Below are 17754 nucleotides of genomic sequence, written 5' to 3' on the forward strand. Positions count from 1 at the left end.
ACATATTATTTCCTCACGTGGGTGGATATTGCATGTGTTTATTGCCAGAGGGTAAATGACTAGGTTGTTAGGATAACTTTGCTCAGGAAGTATAACTGTTGCCTGGGTTTTTCTGATTTACCTATAAAATAAAGTATTCCATGGGTTCCTATAAGAAGTGGGAGACGCAAAGGCCAATTCAGTGCAGATGGAACTTAAAGTTTCCGTGAATTGAATATAAAGCTCTTTAGTAGGTAGAAGAGTTCTAGATGGCCTATAAACCAAGTTTTAGCAGAAACGTACTTTTTTTTTTTGAGACAGAGTCTTTCTTTGTCCCCCAGGCTGGAGTGCACTGGCGCGATCTCGGCTCACTGCAAGCTCCGCCTCCCGGGTTCACGCCATTCTCCTGCCTCAGCCTCCCGAGTAGCTGGGATTACAGGCGCCCGCCACCACGCCCGGCTAATTCTTTGTATTTTTAGTAGAGACGGGGTTTCACCGTGTTAGCCAGGATGGTCTCGATCTCCTGACCTCGTGATCCGCCCGCCTCGGCCTCCCAAAGTGCTAAGATTACAGGCTTGAGCCGCCACGCCCGGCCAAAACGTACTTATTTTTTGTTAAGCATTACTGCTTTCATTGTTGTGCATTTAAATGGGAATATATACTATGAAATATATGTGAAATAACTTCTCCCTTCTTGGCAAAGGAAAGCTATCCTAAAACCTTGAGAATTTCCATAATAAGGGTTTCTTAATTCATGTATATTCTTAAAACATATAAAATGTTTACATATACTTTCATAAGAGTTCTATGAAGATGCAGAAGTCTTCCCTAGTATGTGAAGAAATGGGTTAGTACATCATTAGTTGATATAGGACTATTCTGATGTGCTTTCTTAGATGAGGTTTATACTGATAGCAACAGTGTCGAAGCAGAACTATAAAGGATGCTATTAGTTGTTAGCCCTCGTTATTCACTAAGAAAGTAACCATATCCTCTGGTCCTCTTGAAGTCAATGGTAGAAAATAACACAAAACAGACGAGGCATGGTGGCTCACACCTGTAATCCCAGCACTTTGGGAGGCCAAGGTGGGTGGATCATTTGAGGTCAGGAGTTCAAGACCATCCTGGCCAACATGGTGAAACTCCGTCTCTACTAAAAATACAAAAATTAGCTAGGCATAGTGGCGGGTGCCTGTAATCCCAGCTACTCAAGATGCTGAGGCAAGAGAATTGCTTGAACCTGGGAGGTAGAGGTTGCAGTCAGCCGAGATTACACCACTGCACTCCAGCCTGGGCGACAGAGTGAGACTCCTTCTCAAAAAAAAAAAGGAAAAGAAAATAAAACAAAACAACACTTTTTTGTTTCTAGGATTTACATTAGTTTATTTACATTGTTTTATTCCTGGGATTTACATTATTTAGGTGCTGTAGGTCTTTGGAGAAGGCACATAGGAAACAGGCTCACATTCCTTATCTGTTAAAATAGAAAAACAAAAAAAATAGGAGGAGTAGGGGGCGATAAGCTTGCTTGACCCATGACACAGGATGGTTTTGAGGGCCAGTAGGTTGAGTACCCCTTATTTGAAATACTTGGGACCAGAAGTGTTTTGTATTTCAGATGTTTTCAGATTTTAGAATATTTCCATTGCTTGAGCATCCTAAATCTGAATATCTGAAATTCAAAATACCCAACGAACATTTCCTTTGAGTGTCATGCATGTCAACACTCAAAAAGCTTCAAATTTTGGAGCATTTCAGATTTCACATTTTCAGATTAGGGATGCTCAACCTGTATAATAATAGGATAACGAAAATGAAAAGTACTACACAAATGATAGTTTTTTATTACATATATTGATACCAAATGCCCCTACATGGGAACCAGTATACCTCTTTCAGTTTTTATTTCTCACAGGAGCCAACATAGTTCTGAACACATAGTCAGCCCTTGACATATTCATAAATATATGGCTCAGGACTTTAAGAAGTATGTATTTTCCTTTTTAAAGCAGTTGCCAGCTGGGTGCGGTGGCTCATGCCTGTAATCCCAGCACTTTGGGAGGCCGAGGCAGGTGGATCACCCAAGGTCAGGAGTTTGAGAGCAGCCTGGCCACTGTGGTGAAACCTGTCTCTACTAAAAGTACAAAAATTAGCCGGGCATGGTGGTGGGCACCTGTAATCTCAGCTACTCCTGAGGCTGAGGCGGGAGAATTGCTTGAACCCAGGAGGCTGAGGTTGCAGTGAGCAGAGATCGCGCCACTGCACTCCAGCCTGGGAGACAGTGCGAGACTCCACTCCATCTCAAAAAGCAAAAAAAAAAGCAGTTGCCAAAATTTTGGAGCTTGCTGATTTCAAATTATATTTAATAAAAGAATGTCACTCACGTCCTGTTAAATGCCTTAGTTCAGTTTTGAACTAGAAATGCCTTCTCTGGAGGCAGTATCATGAGCTGGTGGTTGTGCCTAGTGTGCTTTACACATACGTGGCACTGTGGTGATCCACCCACTTGAGGGAATAGAATGGCATCCCAAGAGAAGCAGCCTGGCTATGTTTGGGTACCACCTGTGATACTTTCTATATGTGGCTTCAAAAGTAGGTATAGAAAGAAACAAGGAGGGCCAGGCCCGGTGACTCAGACTCACACCTGTAATCCCAGGACTTTGGCAGGCTGAGGGGGATGGATCACCTGAGGTCAGGAGTTTGAGACCAGCCTGACCAACTTGGTGAAACCCCAGTCTCTACTAAAAATATAGAATTAGCCGAGTGTGGTGGTGCATGCCTGTAATCCCAGCTACTTGGGAGGCTGAGGCAGGAGGAGAATCACTTGAACCCGGGAGGCGGCAGTTGCAGTGAGCCAAGATCCTGCCATTGCACTCCAGCCTGGGCAACAAGAACGAAACTCCGTCTCAAAAAAAAAGAAAGAAAGAGAGAGAGAGAGAAAGAGGAAGAGGAGAAAACATGGCTGAGGGGTAGATAAATGTTGGTCAGAAGGGAATGGTGGTGCTCAAAGTACTTTTCAGGCAGGACTTGATGGGAGCACAATGCCAGGCCATCTGGTAACCACCTCTGCAAAGGGAAGGTAGGAACATGAGTGAATGGGAGGCTGTGGTCACTGTCTTCTGGCTTTGTTATCTAGTCTCCAACCTCTCCATAAGGGGAAAGGGAAATTCCCATTAGTAAGAAAGCACTCTATTCTTTGTGTGCACAGTTGCTGTAGTCTCCCTCTGCTTTTTCTGCCCAACGTCTCCTCACAACAGCTGCTGAAAGCCACTGAATCCTCATGTGCCCTCCCCGCTGCTCAGTCCGTATGTCTAATCAGTGTATATATGGTATTTCTTACTCCACTAATTCTTGGCTAGAATTCCAGCCAAAAGGCTACAATGAAATTTCTGTAATAGACCTCAAGAAACCTAAGTCCCAGCATTTCTCAGAGAAATAACACCAATTGGTAAATTCACTATTTCACACTTGCCTCTCTTGTTTTTTAAGCTGCTTCCCAAGTGAAGAAACTCTAGTGTCGCTCAGTGCATTTCATGAAGGAGTTAACTTTGGCCCAGATTACCATCTGAAATGTGGCCTAGTCCATCACACACACCCTTGACCAGTGCCCCATATTTAAGACAGCGCAGTTTCTGCTTTTTCCCCCCTGCTGGAAGAGAAAGCAGATAGGAAATTTCAGGTCATATATGCATTAAGAGTCAAGGACATTATTGAAAATTCTTGCTTTCCAAAAAGCTTTCCCTGGAAGGAGCCCCTAATGTCAATCCATGGTCTTTATGAATAATAAATGCACACAAAAGAGATTCATAGAGACATTACACACTGAGCCACTTGTATGCCTCTTCCTGGAATGGTTCCAAATCCAGTGGGAAAGCGGAAATCTAGAGGATTACTTTTTGCCTGTCCTCTGCCCTTTCTCTTTCTCTCCATTCTCTGTCTTTGCTCTCTTTGCTTCTGGGACTGTTGTAGCAAACAGAATAAGTGGGAGTTGCCTTGAGGTAAACGGTGTCCCCTTGGAAATCCTGCTAGACTTGTTTTAATTCTGTGTGATCATGTGCACAACACAGCGTGTGTTGAGATACTACTGTGGACCAGTGGACTGATGTTCCCATGTTTAGAGTTCCTCCCCACCTTTCCTTAAGAAAATATACTTCCAGCGCCGGGCGCGGTGGCTCACGCCTGTAATCCCAGCACTTTGGGAGGCCGAGGCGGGCGGATCACGAGGTCAGGAGATCGAGACCATCCTGGCTAACACAGTGAGACCCCGTCTCTACTAAAAATACAAAAAATTAGCTGGGCGAGGTGGCGGGCGCCTGTGGTCCCAGCTACTCGGGAGGCTGAGGCAGGAGAATGGCGTGAACCTGGGAGGCAGAGCTTGCAGTGAGTCGAGATCGCGCCAGTGCACTCCAGCCTGGGGGACAGAGAAAGACTCCGTCTCAAAAAAACAAAAAAAACCAAACAAACAAAAAGAAAATATACTTCCAGTATATGTCAAGAAAGAAAATGTTTGCCTTGGCATTTGACACTTTAGCCACGTAGTTCTTTCCTGTTAGGAGAGTGAAGGAGAGTGAGGGAGTAGAAATGAAATGAGAAAAGTTGCAGAAAAAGGAAGATAATCAGGAAGCTTTCTCACCCTTTCAGTAGTAATATTAGCTTTGCAAATCCAGTCTTACAATGGGGCTTAGCGGAGACATTACAGCAAATACCAAGTGTCTTGTCTTTGTAAGGGGTCATAAAAGGGAGTATAGAATAAAGATGACCTAGTCCCTGCTCATGAGGGACATTTAAGATCATTGAAGAAGATCAGAGCAGTACAAAGGAACTAAAGGCAGACTAAGATGCACCCAATGGGATAGCTTTGTCTAAGGTACCTGTGGAATCAAAGGAAGGTGATATCATGAGTTCATACCGGTGGTAGCGTACCCTACTTGGACAACTTGAACAGGCTTCAGTTTGTAGAGGGCAGAATTGTGGGTATTTCAGGTGAAGGAGATGGTGTGAGCAAAGAGTCAGAGGTGGCAATGCATGGTGTGTTTGGACGTAATAATGGTGCTTAGTTGCAGCAGGGGAAAAGAGAGCCTTTGGGAAAATGCTTAGAATTGTGCTTTTTCAAATTAAGTGGTTTGAGACAGGAATCCTGTGGAAGTTCATGGCAGTAGTCCAGGAGGAAAAAAAAATCAGGTGATAACAGGAAAAGTCAAAGAGTGGATGGGTTGAAACCTTGCAGAGAGACACTCTCGTGGTCTTTGGAAACAGAACACGGAGGGGAAAGAACTGATGCCTGGGACTGCCCACCTTTACAAATAGAAAACTATACCACTTTCACTCTTATTTTTTCACCCTAATTATTTTTTTTCTTTAGTATTTCACAGCCACTGGAAAATAGTAAAAGAAAAAAAGAAAAATATAAATAACATGATTTAGTCAATGAAAAAGATTTTCTGAGGGCAGCCAATAGGTTCTGAAGTAGTGAGAAGCTAAGAAAACTGTTGGCTATAGCCCAGAAGTGCAAACCCAGGCATGGAATGGGAAGTGGCTGGTCTTTGCTAATAGAGGGCCAAATTCCTGCTCAGGATCAGCCACCTCTTTTTCCTCGGGAGTTGCCTAAAAAAATAAAAATAATAATAATAAACAAACAACAGAGAATGGTATATATCCTTAACCAAGTCTCACTGAGTTTAGGGCATGCCCTACCTTTGGGCACTCAGGGAATCCCATTCTCAGCCCCTCTTGCTGGTCATCTTTGGCTATGGGAAGGATGGCATTGTAAGTCTGTTGGGAACTTCTCCGTAATTGCAGTTCTGAGCTCCTAATGCATAGTCTCTGCTTACTAGCTTTGTTCTGCTATGTGACAGCTATTGATACTCAGACAAGTCTGTTAACTTGCTCAAGTCCACTCTGCCCCACCTTTTCTGCGAATTATTTCCTAATCTTTTGGTGACTACCAGAGGCATCACAATACAGGTAGAAGTGGATAAGTATTTCAGCCAGCCAGGCAAGAGAACTTGAATGCTGGCTCCTTCATGTACCAGCAGTGTGACTTATGCCAAGTCACCTAACCACTCAGGGACTCAGAAAAGCAGGGCAGTTGTCTTGAGATGATTAAAACGAAAGAATGTACCAGCTATCACTATCACAGTGTCTGCAACTACTGTAGGCTTATAGTTTTTTTCTTCCAAAGAATTTGGGATTTTTTTCCTAACCTTGCTATTTATTTACTTTGCTCTTTTCTGAATCTGAGCTTTTAGACATGAAGCATCCCCAAGGTTTACTATAAGAAATACTAGCTCATAAAATAAGCAACATGTGAAGAGCTTCTGGAGGGTGCAATTACTGGAGCTGCAGAGCTTTTACCAAGCTGCTGTGCTTGTTACTCATTAACACAGCAGCTCGGTAAACTTAGGTAGATAAATTCCTGAAGGCTCCACAGGATATGTTTATTCTACTAACAAACTAAGTAATCAAAGTAGGGTGTCCTCTTGGACAGCATTATCACTGTCCACCACATACTAGTAGTGTTTATTTCTCCAGATCGTTGGCTTGTATTTCAGGATAAGCCTCATGGAGAGCTCATTTTGTCATTTATATTAAAGATAAATATAGGAGAAAGAGAATGCTTTTTGAAGTTAGGTGACTTTAGTTTTCTCATGGTTTATGAAAGGGGCAGAGATTTGGGAAAAGGAAGCAAATATTTTGGCTAATGTGGTCAAACACTCTTTTCTGTTGACAAGTTAAGATAATCAGGTGTTCTGCATGTTGCCACTTTCCTTTGTTACTTTATAAAATCCTTTTTTTTTGTGAGCCCAGCACAGTAGGCTGAACTCAAGGAAAGCCCATAGATACAAGGACATTCAAGACTAATATTAGAGACAAAAGAATAATAAGAATCCTGTAACAGCCTTACTCTGTTTATAGTGTTTCTTTTTTGGAGGACTCTAGCTTTTTAACACTTGGAAGAGCAGTCACAGGGCTGAGGCCCTGGGGAAAGATGGCTACTGCCTCTTATGGCTTTTATGGTGCAGTTTGATCTTTTAAAATGTGACCTTTTAAGTACTTTGCATTACAGCTGTGAGCATTATCAGTTGAATTTAATGAGTGAGACTGGGGTCCCTTTGAGATTGCTTGTACCAAGCTTGCACTAAGGTAGATTTTGGGATGCTATGGCGTCGGAATGGTGAGCATTTTCAAGGAGGAGCTTCTGAGAAAGCAGTTTCTGTTTAATGAATTGGCATGTTGGTGGGTGGTAACAGAAGTTTGAGATGCACACCCTGTTCTTGAAGGCATTTGTACTTGGCCTGCAAGACTAATATACAAGAAACAACCAGTAGACGGTAGCTTGTGACCAAGTTTATGAGCTCTGAGTGTTCATGCATAGGGCACATTTATAAGAACTGAAGCTTTCAAGAGAAGCAGCATTGCAGTTGGGTGTTTAAGGGGGTACAAATGAGGTTGCTAGATGAAACATTTAAAAGATGTAGTGCTTTGGGAGGCCAAGACAGGCGGATCATTTGAGGTCAGGAATTCGAAACCAGCCTGGCCAACATGGTGAAACCCCGTCTCTACTAAAAATACAAAAATTAGCTGGGCGTGGTGGTGGGCGTCTGTAATCCCAGCTACCCTGGAGGCTGAGGTAGGAGTATTGCTTGAATCCAGGAGGCAGAGATTGCAGTGAGCTGAGATTGCACCACTGCACTCCAGCCTGGGTGACAGAGTGAGACTCCGTCTCAAAAAATAAATAAATAAAATAAATAAGTAAGTAAAAAATGTAGTGATAAAGCTGGCTAGTCTAGAACCAAGAGGATTTGCTAAAGAGAAATATTTTAAAATGGAAGCAACTGAAGAGGCCTTAAAACCATCTTCTTCAGTCTCTTGTTTTACTTCTGGTGAGCCCTGGGAGGTGAAGGGCTACAAGGCTGACAGCACAAAGCAAGCTGTTGTGAGCCTGGGTTATGGGGAAACCTTGAAAGGCAATGCAGTGTAGAATTTAGGTACTTGGATGCCTTGTGAGAAAGTGCATGGTGGGAGGACTTTTTAGGAAGAATTTAGTTTAGGAGCATGATCTGTGCTAAACTTGGTGGTATTGCCTGAGAATCCAGCATTGTTATTCTTGCCATTGAAAATAATTCTTCATACTTACCCCTTTGGTTTCTGGGTCTTTTGGCTGTTTGTTTTTCTGTCCCCTTCCCGCCCCCCCATCTTCAGTGCAATCGCCTCTGTGTTAATGCTAGGTAAGGATTACACTTCCCAGGGCAATTTGCATTTTATTAGTAACTGGAACACCACTTCAAGAGAAAACAGTGCATCCAAAAGTAGAGCTTCAGGCCACAGTGACTTCACATTTTAAGGCTGGTAAAGTATCTTTCTTGTATCCCTAAAATCAGGATATACAAGTAGAACAGATTAGAAGCGGGGGAACCTAAAGATGTTGTGTGTCTGGCACTTAGTAGGTACTCATTTTTAAATGAATGAATGAATTGATTAATAAGGCTTAGGGATGCAGAGTTTTTAGGGAGGGAAGAGGAATAGGAAGAATAGTGGAAATACATACCTTTTAAAGGAGGGATTGTAAATGTTAAATTTTATAAATTTTTTAAATTAAAAAATTTAATTGTAAATTTTAACAGAGGAATTTTAAAGGAGGACTTGGTGACTGTGTGGTCCTGAGACATGTGTAGAAGAGAGCATTGAAATATATATATACATAGTTACAGAATCTAGCTGTTTAGGAGAGTATCCCTGACAGAACCAGGACCCGGGAGAGTCCTGTGTTTGATCATATGAGCACACAATCACCATTTTTGAGTACACATTTGAAAACCTTCCTTCACTTCACCTGTCTACAAGTTAACTTACGTGAATCACTGCCCTGCATCCTGATTCTTCTCCCTAATATCCTCTGTTCAACTTTTTCTTCTATTTCTCTATGCCCAGGGAAATAGGAGGAAAAGTAGGGCTCAGTATGAATTGAGTGCCTAGATTTCTTACAAAAGGATCCAAAGAATTCTTATCTTTTCCTTATTCTACTTTTATCCCCACTTGAATTTGTCACGTCAAAATTTCTTTAGGAAAACCTGTTTACTTCAGAAAAAAATATATAGGCCATTGTTTGGAAAGTTATGCTTTCAATGACTCACACTTTTTGCCTCTCTTTTGCACTGGATATGCTGCCCTTGGTTATGCAGAGATAACAGGCTGACTTTCCTCCCAAAAGCATTCTTCCTTGACAGACTGGTTTGCTCTAATCTGTATAAACACTCTTGCCTGCTGACCAGTAGTCTTGTATTTATGAGGCCCTTAGAAAACACTGCAAGCTGCAGAGTGACCATGAATAGCAAACTTAATTTGGTTTAATGTGTTTTGGCTTGCTTGACCTCACCAGAATAAAAATGTGCCTGCTTAAATTATTGTATTGGGACTTAAAAAAAAAAATTCTAGGACATTTATCTCATTGGAAGATTCACAGGATCATTTTAGCAAGGGTTTAAGTCCACGTTTAATGTCAGATAGACTTGAGAAATGTTTAACATAGAGTTTTAATCACAGATTAGGTTTTTGTAAGTTCTGAATTTTAAGTCTGAATTGCTATTTTTTTCTTGCTACTTTTTTTTTTTTTCTAGACAATTGGCGGGCAACGACCTTTCTTTTATCCACCCAAAGGCCTTGTCTGGGTTGAAAGAACTCAAAGTTCTGTAAGTAATGCAATTTTAGAGTTTCACAGCTGGCTGTGTATTTTCTTTCTGCATAGTCAACATGCTTGGAACTAGGTTAAGCGCAGTTTCTTTTAGTTCAGGATTAAAAGATTTAAGGAGTGGCCAGTGAGTAGTGTGGGAGGCTAGAGTTTGATGTAGGCAACCCTGCATCTAGAAAACAAAAGTTAAAACTCTAAATAATAGGTATTCTGACCTCCAGTATATTACAGTTGAATGTTAGGCTTTTTGGGTGCCTAATGCATTGAAGCAAACCCATACTTAAATTTTACTGGTAGGGCTTTGTTTCTACTTATTTTATAGCTATAAGAACTTTGAATTACCTGACTCTAAAAGGGAAAAAGGCTTACAAGTGCTCCAAATGTTAAAATAATTTTAGAGCTTAAGGGAATTCAGATGCCTACAATTTGTGTAGCCAGCGAATGGTGAGGAAATAAATTCTTGGCAGTGGTCAGGAGCCTGGAGTATGGCAGATTAGGAAACAGGTGAACTGACTGCCCCCACTTCTGCCACTACCATGCTGGATGACCTTCAGCAGGTCATTAGACCTCTCTGGTTCAGTGAGCTAGGTGGGACCTTTATCTCTTCTATTCTGTGGTTATGACTCATGTCAGGCAGTCATTTTATTAATGTGACAGGAATGGCTTCAGGCAAAAAAATCAAAAGGATTTCATTTTCAGTATGGATCTATGCATCTATTCGGCAGGCCCTAACTAGTAGATGATCAAAGCTCTATTTCTCTTCTGGCCCCACATGCATTGAGGACATTCCTGCTGTTCCGTAAGAGCTTGGGATCTGCCATCCGCTTGGAAAAATTGGCTTTACCTGATGTCCATGTTTCGGGGCTCTGCTTTATTCCAATTTGAAAAGGCATTAGGAATTCCAAAGGATTTGCTTATTATACCTCCCAGTTAACTTGTTATAGCTCCTAATTAACATTAACTAATAGTACCCAGGGTGATGAACATTAACTAGAGTGCCTTAATTACCAGAAACAAAACCACCCTTGGAAACGTGGATTACTCAGCAAGTCTGTGTTAGGGCATGGCTTGGGATAGCAGTAGAGATTTCCTTTCTGGCTTTACAACAAGTGCTTATTTTTTTTTTTTTTTCTTTTTCTCTTTTTTTTTTTTATTATTATACTTTAGGTTTTAGGGTACATGTGCACAACGTGCAGGTTTGTTACATATGTATCCATGTGCCATGTTGTTTTGCTGTGCCCATAACAAGTGCTTCTTGAAGTTTTGCAATTCTCTCGTCTTAGATGCTTTTCACCTCCACCTCCCCCCTATTTTCCCATTGGAAATACTTTTTGAAAAAAAAAAAAAGGCTCTGAATTTTTCTAAGAAAAAATGGTAACTATCACTTGTTACTCACTAACCAAAAATTTTCTTTCAGAACGCTCCAGAATAATCAGTTGAAAACAGTACCCAGTGAAGCCATTCGAGGGCTGAGTGCTTTGCAGTCTTTGTAAGTAACTTCTTGGTTTCTTGACTCACCAAGAGACTACTCTGGCTGTTAAAGGTGTAAAGAACTAGAATTGTAAGGAAAGAGGAGATTCATCCTTTCATCTGAGATAAAAACAGAGATAGCTAGTGATGTTATCAAAATGTCCTTTGGTGAGGGAGAAGGAGGTGGTTCTGTTTACCTCCTCTCTTGTCTTAGAGGCTGAGAGAAAGCTACTGGGTATTCACTGCTGGGTGTACTTCCATGAACTTGTGCACTGCTGGTGATCAGCACCCCTTTGGAACCAGTTATGTGTGTACAGAAGTTTTAGTGTCTTGTGCCTTGACTGTCAAGAAACAGCCACAAAGAGGTTTCTGTTTCGTGTGGTAATGATAATCAGAACAAATCGACTGTAATTCCTCAATTTGCTCAAGGGAACTTCTCGGAAAAAATGAAAAAGTATTCTTCAAAACAAGGAACTTCATTAGCTTCTACTAGAATAATGAATACAAATTTGCATTGCCTCACTTCGTGTCCTAAATACCAAATACAGTGGGACTCTGGGGCATAGTTTCTCTAAGTGTGGTACTTTGACCACACTTTGCAACAGACTCACTAGGGGGAGATTGCTAAAATGCAGATCCCTAGGCTATATCCTAGAAGTAATGCTGGTTTTCTTTTTAAAGGTAGAATTCAGAAGTCTAATTTTAAATAACAAATAATCTCCCCAGAAGCACTCTGAATAAAAAATGTTAACAGTTATCACCCATATGTGTGCTGGTATAAAATTGCGTTTTAGTAACATCACATATTTGTATACAATTTGTCTCTTAGGTTTTGTATTCTACTTTGAAATAACTGCAAATAGTAGGAAATGCACGCAAGTTAGAAAATACAGCGTGAAAATGATTGAGCTGCTTGTCCCATCAGTTTGCTAACATAAAGCTATTTTTAACTGCACCAAAGAGACATCCCTGGAAATTATAAATTATAGGTTACCATTTGATTTTAGATGAGATATTCTAGTAGTTAATGAGCAATGAATGTGAAAATAAAAATATATGCTGTAAAGTTAAACTTTAAACTGTATCTAACCCATAAACAAGGAATATCCATGGTGTTGGCCATTCAATTCTTAGTTGAAATGAAAGTTTAATTTAAGGTGGTTGTATTAAGTAGCTTCCTTCACTAAGGATTTGTTTTTCACCACAGCTAATTGGGTAGGTTCTAGGTAGACTCGTAAAAGGAATCAATGGGAATGAGTTCCCTTATAGAAATGTTATTCGGCTGACTTCACACACTCTGTCACCTCGGGTGGATGTACACAGGGCAAGTCATCTGACCTCTCTTGGACCTGAATTCATCAGGCCTTTTAAATAGTCATGTTTTCTTTTGCTTCTTAAGAATGTATTTTACTTCAAGACCTTCATATTGAATTGTCATTTTCTAAGATTTAATAATCAAAATACTCAATTATTTTGTCTAGTTTAAAGGGTAATAAAGAGAAGACTAAAATCTCATTTTCAACTGTAGAACAGAAAAATTATTCTCTCTAATTTGTGGTCAATAAGTACATGAAAGTACGAGACATTTATTGGTAATGTAGATGATTTAAAATGATGTTTTTCACAGAAATCATAGGTTTCTCTTCATGTTTTAAAAAAGCATACTGTGCTTATCATTCATGGAGCAAATTGCTTAGTTTAAATTATCTCCAAAATTGGCATGAGTGTATGGAGTGGCGGTAAAACAAACTTTTTTTTAAAGGCATTGGGATGTTTTCATATATATCAGAAACACAAGGAGCTGCTCTGGGTCAGGCCTGTTTTCTTTAAGAAGGAAGTGCTCATGCATTTGTTAGTGGAGTGGGTGCAGTGGTGAAGTTAGATAGAGTTCTCTCATGGTGTAAAACAGTCTTATCAGCACTTGAGTCATTTTGAAAATCTGTTCTTCAGATCTGAATTACATGAAAGATTTCATTGTGGTTTTGAATAGTGCTTAAAAGAAGCAAAGTTCATTAGGGATTGAGATTGACCAGAAGTGGTTTGATGCAAGTGTATGTTTGATATTGACTATAAAATCTGAAAGCCAATTGTTGATACTAACAAAAAGGTAGCATAATTGCCTCCCATAAAGTTAAAATAACTAAAGCATTACCTCAGCAGGGTATTAAAATGGTATGTCATAATTATCGCCACTAGAAATTTTTTAACATCAGATTACATTTTTATTGACTATTAAAAGATCTCAAAGATTAAATTTCCTAGGTTTTTCTCAGTTTTAAAATATGTTTATAACACTTACATTATTGGTAAGTTGGAACAGAGATTATACAGGTGTTTATTGATAACAAAGACTTTCAACAGTTAAATATCTGCATTTAATATTATTTTGTTACTGTAGTTTGTTTAGACAAGAAATTTAAAAATACATGAGTCTCAGTCAATTGTAAAATAGGCTTTTGAGGATAGAAAATAGAAGCATGTTTTCCAGACAAAAATAACAAAGAAATTGAGTGGATAAATATGTTATTCACCATTTAACAAGAAAACTGCGATTAATAAAGCAATAGTTTAATCTCTTACCACATGGAGTTTAAATAGAAAAATACTTTAATAAACCCTCATATTCTTTCTACTTTGTAAGATAGCTGATGCTTTTCAGCATCTACTTAAAGAATTATAGTATTATCTTCATCTGTCAGGATGAATACTAATAGAATAGATCATTGTTACAAAGCCACACTGAGACAGTGCTCTGAAGCACTGGTCTCAGTATAAGTCCATACTTTTCACTTTTATGGGTGCCTCACCACACCCACATGTGAATTGAGAGATAAGGATTAACCATTTGAGTCACCACAAATCGTTTTTCTCATTTAACCTCTTATTTAAGAGTTTCATTTTTCCATAGTTCTTTTTAATCCCTACTTATGTGTGACTTCACAATTTTTGGAAATTTTTAGTACGGAGGAAATTGTGTCCGTGCTTTTATTGTTGTATTATGCTATTTTATTGTTGTACCTGTGCTATTTTGTATAGAGGATAGCTTTATTACTGTCTTAGCTCAAAACTCACCTAGTTTTCTAGCAGTAAGTTAAGGCTGTCTTTTTTCCTTGATGACACAGAATTCACAAGAGTTTAACGGTTGTATACAGTACTGAATTTATATTAAAAAGGCACTGACAACTTTCCTTGTTATCCTATTTTCTGTATCAGTGGAGGCATTGTAGGTATTTGGAGGTGCATTACATATTATTTTATTGAATATGAATATACATCATCAATATGATAAACAATTTAAACTTTTCAGCTGCAGTAACACTAAAGAACTTCAATTTGTAACGAAAATACAACCCAAACCCCTTACCTGGCCTATAGGGACTTATGGAATGTGGACCCTGTTTGCATTCCCAGCCACATGTGTGTCCCTGGTCCCTCTACTCCCCTCCTCCTGTGTTTTAATCACTCTTAACCTTCTGGGAGTTGCTGGATCATACTAAGTTGGTTTCTGCTACTGGGTCTCTGCCTTGGCTCTTTCCTTTGCCTAAAACACTCCTTGCCCAGCTCCTACTTTGACTCATTCTTGTTTTTTCTTTAGGTCTCACTTTAAATGTCACCTTAGAAATACTTTTCTTGACCAAATGCATTTTGAGTAACTACCCTCCTCCTCAGAGTCCATCAGTCTTTAACCGCAGTGCCCTGTTTATCTACTCCAGAGGTACTTTTTAAAGTACTTCGTTATCATTTTGTAACTTGTTTATTATGTTGTATGTCACCTCCGCCACTGGAATGTCAGTCTCTTGAGGACAGGCCTCATGCCTGTTGTGTTAACTATTTTATCCTTTGTACCTAACAAGATGCTCAGTTTAACTGTGTTGAGTGAATTGCAGGTAATTAAGTTATCTACAAGTATAATTTAGCTACATTAATATTTATTTATATAATATGCTTAATTGTATGATTATGTATTTAAGTCTTTTTCTTCCTAAGAATGGAAAAGTTCCACGAGGGGTGTGTGTGTGTGTGCGCGTGTGTGTGTGCACACATGTTTGAACACACTCCTATCTGCTTATTAAAGCGAATCTCCTAAACAACTCTGTAGGCAGTACTTTGCCGCTCTGTAGCCAGTACTTGGCCAGTCTGTTATGTAAAAGTTGCCTGTCACAGGGCAAGTTCTAAAAGCCCCAAAAATAAACAAGTCTAAAAATGTGTGTTTCTAGGTAGATTCTTAAGGCAGCTGCTCAGTGTCCTAAGCTCTCCCTTTTTAAGTGTTCTTTCAGTTATCTTGACTCTATTAGAAAGAAAGCTTCCATCAGATATTCACCAGGACCAATGGTCTTTAACCCCTGCTAATCTGTCATTAGGAAGGGAAAATGCATCTGGGGCTGGGAGCAGTTAATTGGGACCAGGGGCCCAGGACTTGACTGTGCTGGAAAGGGACAATTATGGCAGGAACTGAAGTTGGAACAGCACAAGGAAACAGGAGGCACAAAAACCACTCTAAAACTCAGAATTTCCTGAACCCGAAAGTTGTCAAACTATTTCTTTAAAAAGATGCAGTCATTTTGAATTTTTAACCAGTTTTTTTTCTGTTCTGTAATTTTCACAAAGAAGTCCAAGGCTGTGAGGCATGAATATAAGTAATGAAGATACATCGGCAAGGGATTTGTGAGGAAAGCTGTGATTTGCCTGGCACATAGTGTCCCTCATCATATTAATACCAGATTGTCTTTGTGTTGAAAAGCAATTATTCCAACAATTACATCTTATTGTGCCAACAATAATACGTAGGACTTAGTTTCCTGATTTTCAGATGGGGACTTAATTTTAAATATGAGTAATCCTATTAGTAAGGTGTTCTTAATTCCAAAAGTTTTGGAAAAATTGAAGAAACTTTAAAGCCACAGTAACATTGATTTGAGGAGCTGCTTGATTTTTCCAACAGATAATTTGACCTTAATAACTGTTAATTTTGGCACACTGATTTTTCAAAAGCACTTAACTGCTAAGAGAAGAGGAAAAAGTTGCTTTGCCTGTACATGACACTTACATTTTTAACTTGCCTAGAGGTAATAAGGATGATTGAAAATCTATTTAGATTCTTTATTGCTATACAAAAATTTTAAGTATTTTCTAATCTTTCTCTTGGTACAGAATCAGAGTAGCAACTAAATTTAATGTCTAATGTTAGTTGTAACATTGGAAGTAAAGTAGCTTATTTGGTCAGCTTAGTTTCTTTTTTTTTGTATGTCTGATAATTATGCTCTAAAACATAATTTCAATATGAACTTTGCAAGTGTTTTTTAAAAATATATCTTTCTGCTATAAAGTTACTTCTTAGCCAAAAGCCAAAGATAGTTGAAGAATATAGATTTGGATACATTCCATTCTTATGAAGGAAGAGAAAGAACTGAGTTTCATACACTATACAGATCATGAAAAAGTTATTAGATGTTATGAGGACTTCTAGTAAAATTAAAGATGATCATTTTTATAAGTCCTTTTTGTTTTGAAAGCTTTGAGTTGTGAGACTTGAACTGAGTAATTTTACTAGAATTTGTTACTGAACATGGTTGTTTCTGTTTCTGTTAGGCGTCTAGATGCCAACCATATTACCTCGGTCCCCGAGGACAGTTTTGAAGGACTTGTTCAGTTACGGCATCTGTGGCTGGATGACAACAGCTTGACGGAGGTGCCTGTGCACCCCCTCAGCAATCTGCCCACCCTACAGGCGCTGACCCTGGCTCTCAACAAGATCTCAAGCATCCCTGACTTTGCATTTACCAACCTTTCAAGCCTGGTAGTTCTGTAAGTATCTATCCCTTTTAATTCCATATATTTGTGTTAATTGGGGTACAAAAACAGATTTCTTCTGACAGATTATTATCAAAGCACCTCGCTGAATATGCTCCTGATTAGTTAGTGCTTTGGGAGCTGCTTTTGTACAATATTAAACAGAATAGGATAATTTTAAAAATTACTAGCTGATGATAATTGTTGAATCTCCCTAAGATAAATGACCAGTTATAATCATGAGAAGAAATTGGGTCATTTAGCACACATTTATACAGCTTTTACTTGTGTCCCAGCAGCGTATTCAATGTTAAAAGAAGGGAAATCATTTCGAGGTGTCCATACAAGTTAGTCCCAGGGATATTTCGTGTTTTCCACTTGTTCAGAGAGTATGTGATGCAGCGTGTTTTTAATCTTCCAAGACATAACAAAATAGTGCTTCTTTTAAAATCTGCTGGAGATCTCACTGGTGTAAACTACACACTTCCTCCACACCGTTACCCTCATGTCCTCAGTAAGAGAGCTCATCAAATTTTTCTTCATATATTTAAGAGCTAATCAAAACTTTATTTTGATATGAATAAATATTAATCTTCCATGTATGTACCATATTTCCACTAGAGATACTTTTCTCTTTCCATGAGGTAGTCTATGTTTAGTGAGTCTGTGCAGTGTACATAGCAAGAGATAACTACCCAATGTCACTTGTTTTCTGTGGTCAACAGAAAACTGTTTAGCTGTTTAGTTGTTGATATGTTGAGCTACATCATTCCTTTACACACCAACTCAGACATATAAAACAATGATAATAGTTGCCAATGGGAGAT

At 39.2% G+C, this 17754-nt stretch overlaps 1 protein-coding gene across 3 annotated transcripts in view; it reads left to right on the plus strand.

The window, feature by feature from the left end:
* The window catches only part of LGR4 (leucine rich repeat containing G protein-coupled receptor 4), a 110264-nt gene that overhangs the window by 73131 nt on the left and 19379 nt on the right, over window positions 1–17754 (plus strand). For all 3 annotated transcript variants that reach the window (XM_055282077.2, XM_055282075.2, XM_055282078.2), the window contains 3 exons: window positions 9597–9668; window positions 11085–11156; window positions 16727–16942. In XM_055282077.2, the coding sequence (XP_055138052.1) occupies window positions 9597–9668; window positions 11085–11156; window positions 16727–16942 (360 nt within the window). The remainder of the gene's footprint in view (window positions 1–9596; window positions 9669–11084; window positions 11157–16726; window positions 16943–17754) is intronic.

The sequence above is a fragment of the Symphalangus syndactylus genome, chromosome 6 (genome assembly GCF_028878055.3).
Source record: "Symphalangus syndactylus isolate Jambi chromosome 6, NHGRI_mSymSyn1-v2.1_pri, whole genome shotgun sequence".
Lineage (NCBI taxonomy): Eukaryota > Metazoa > Chordata > Mammalia > Primates > Hylobatidae > Symphalangus > Symphalangus syndactylus.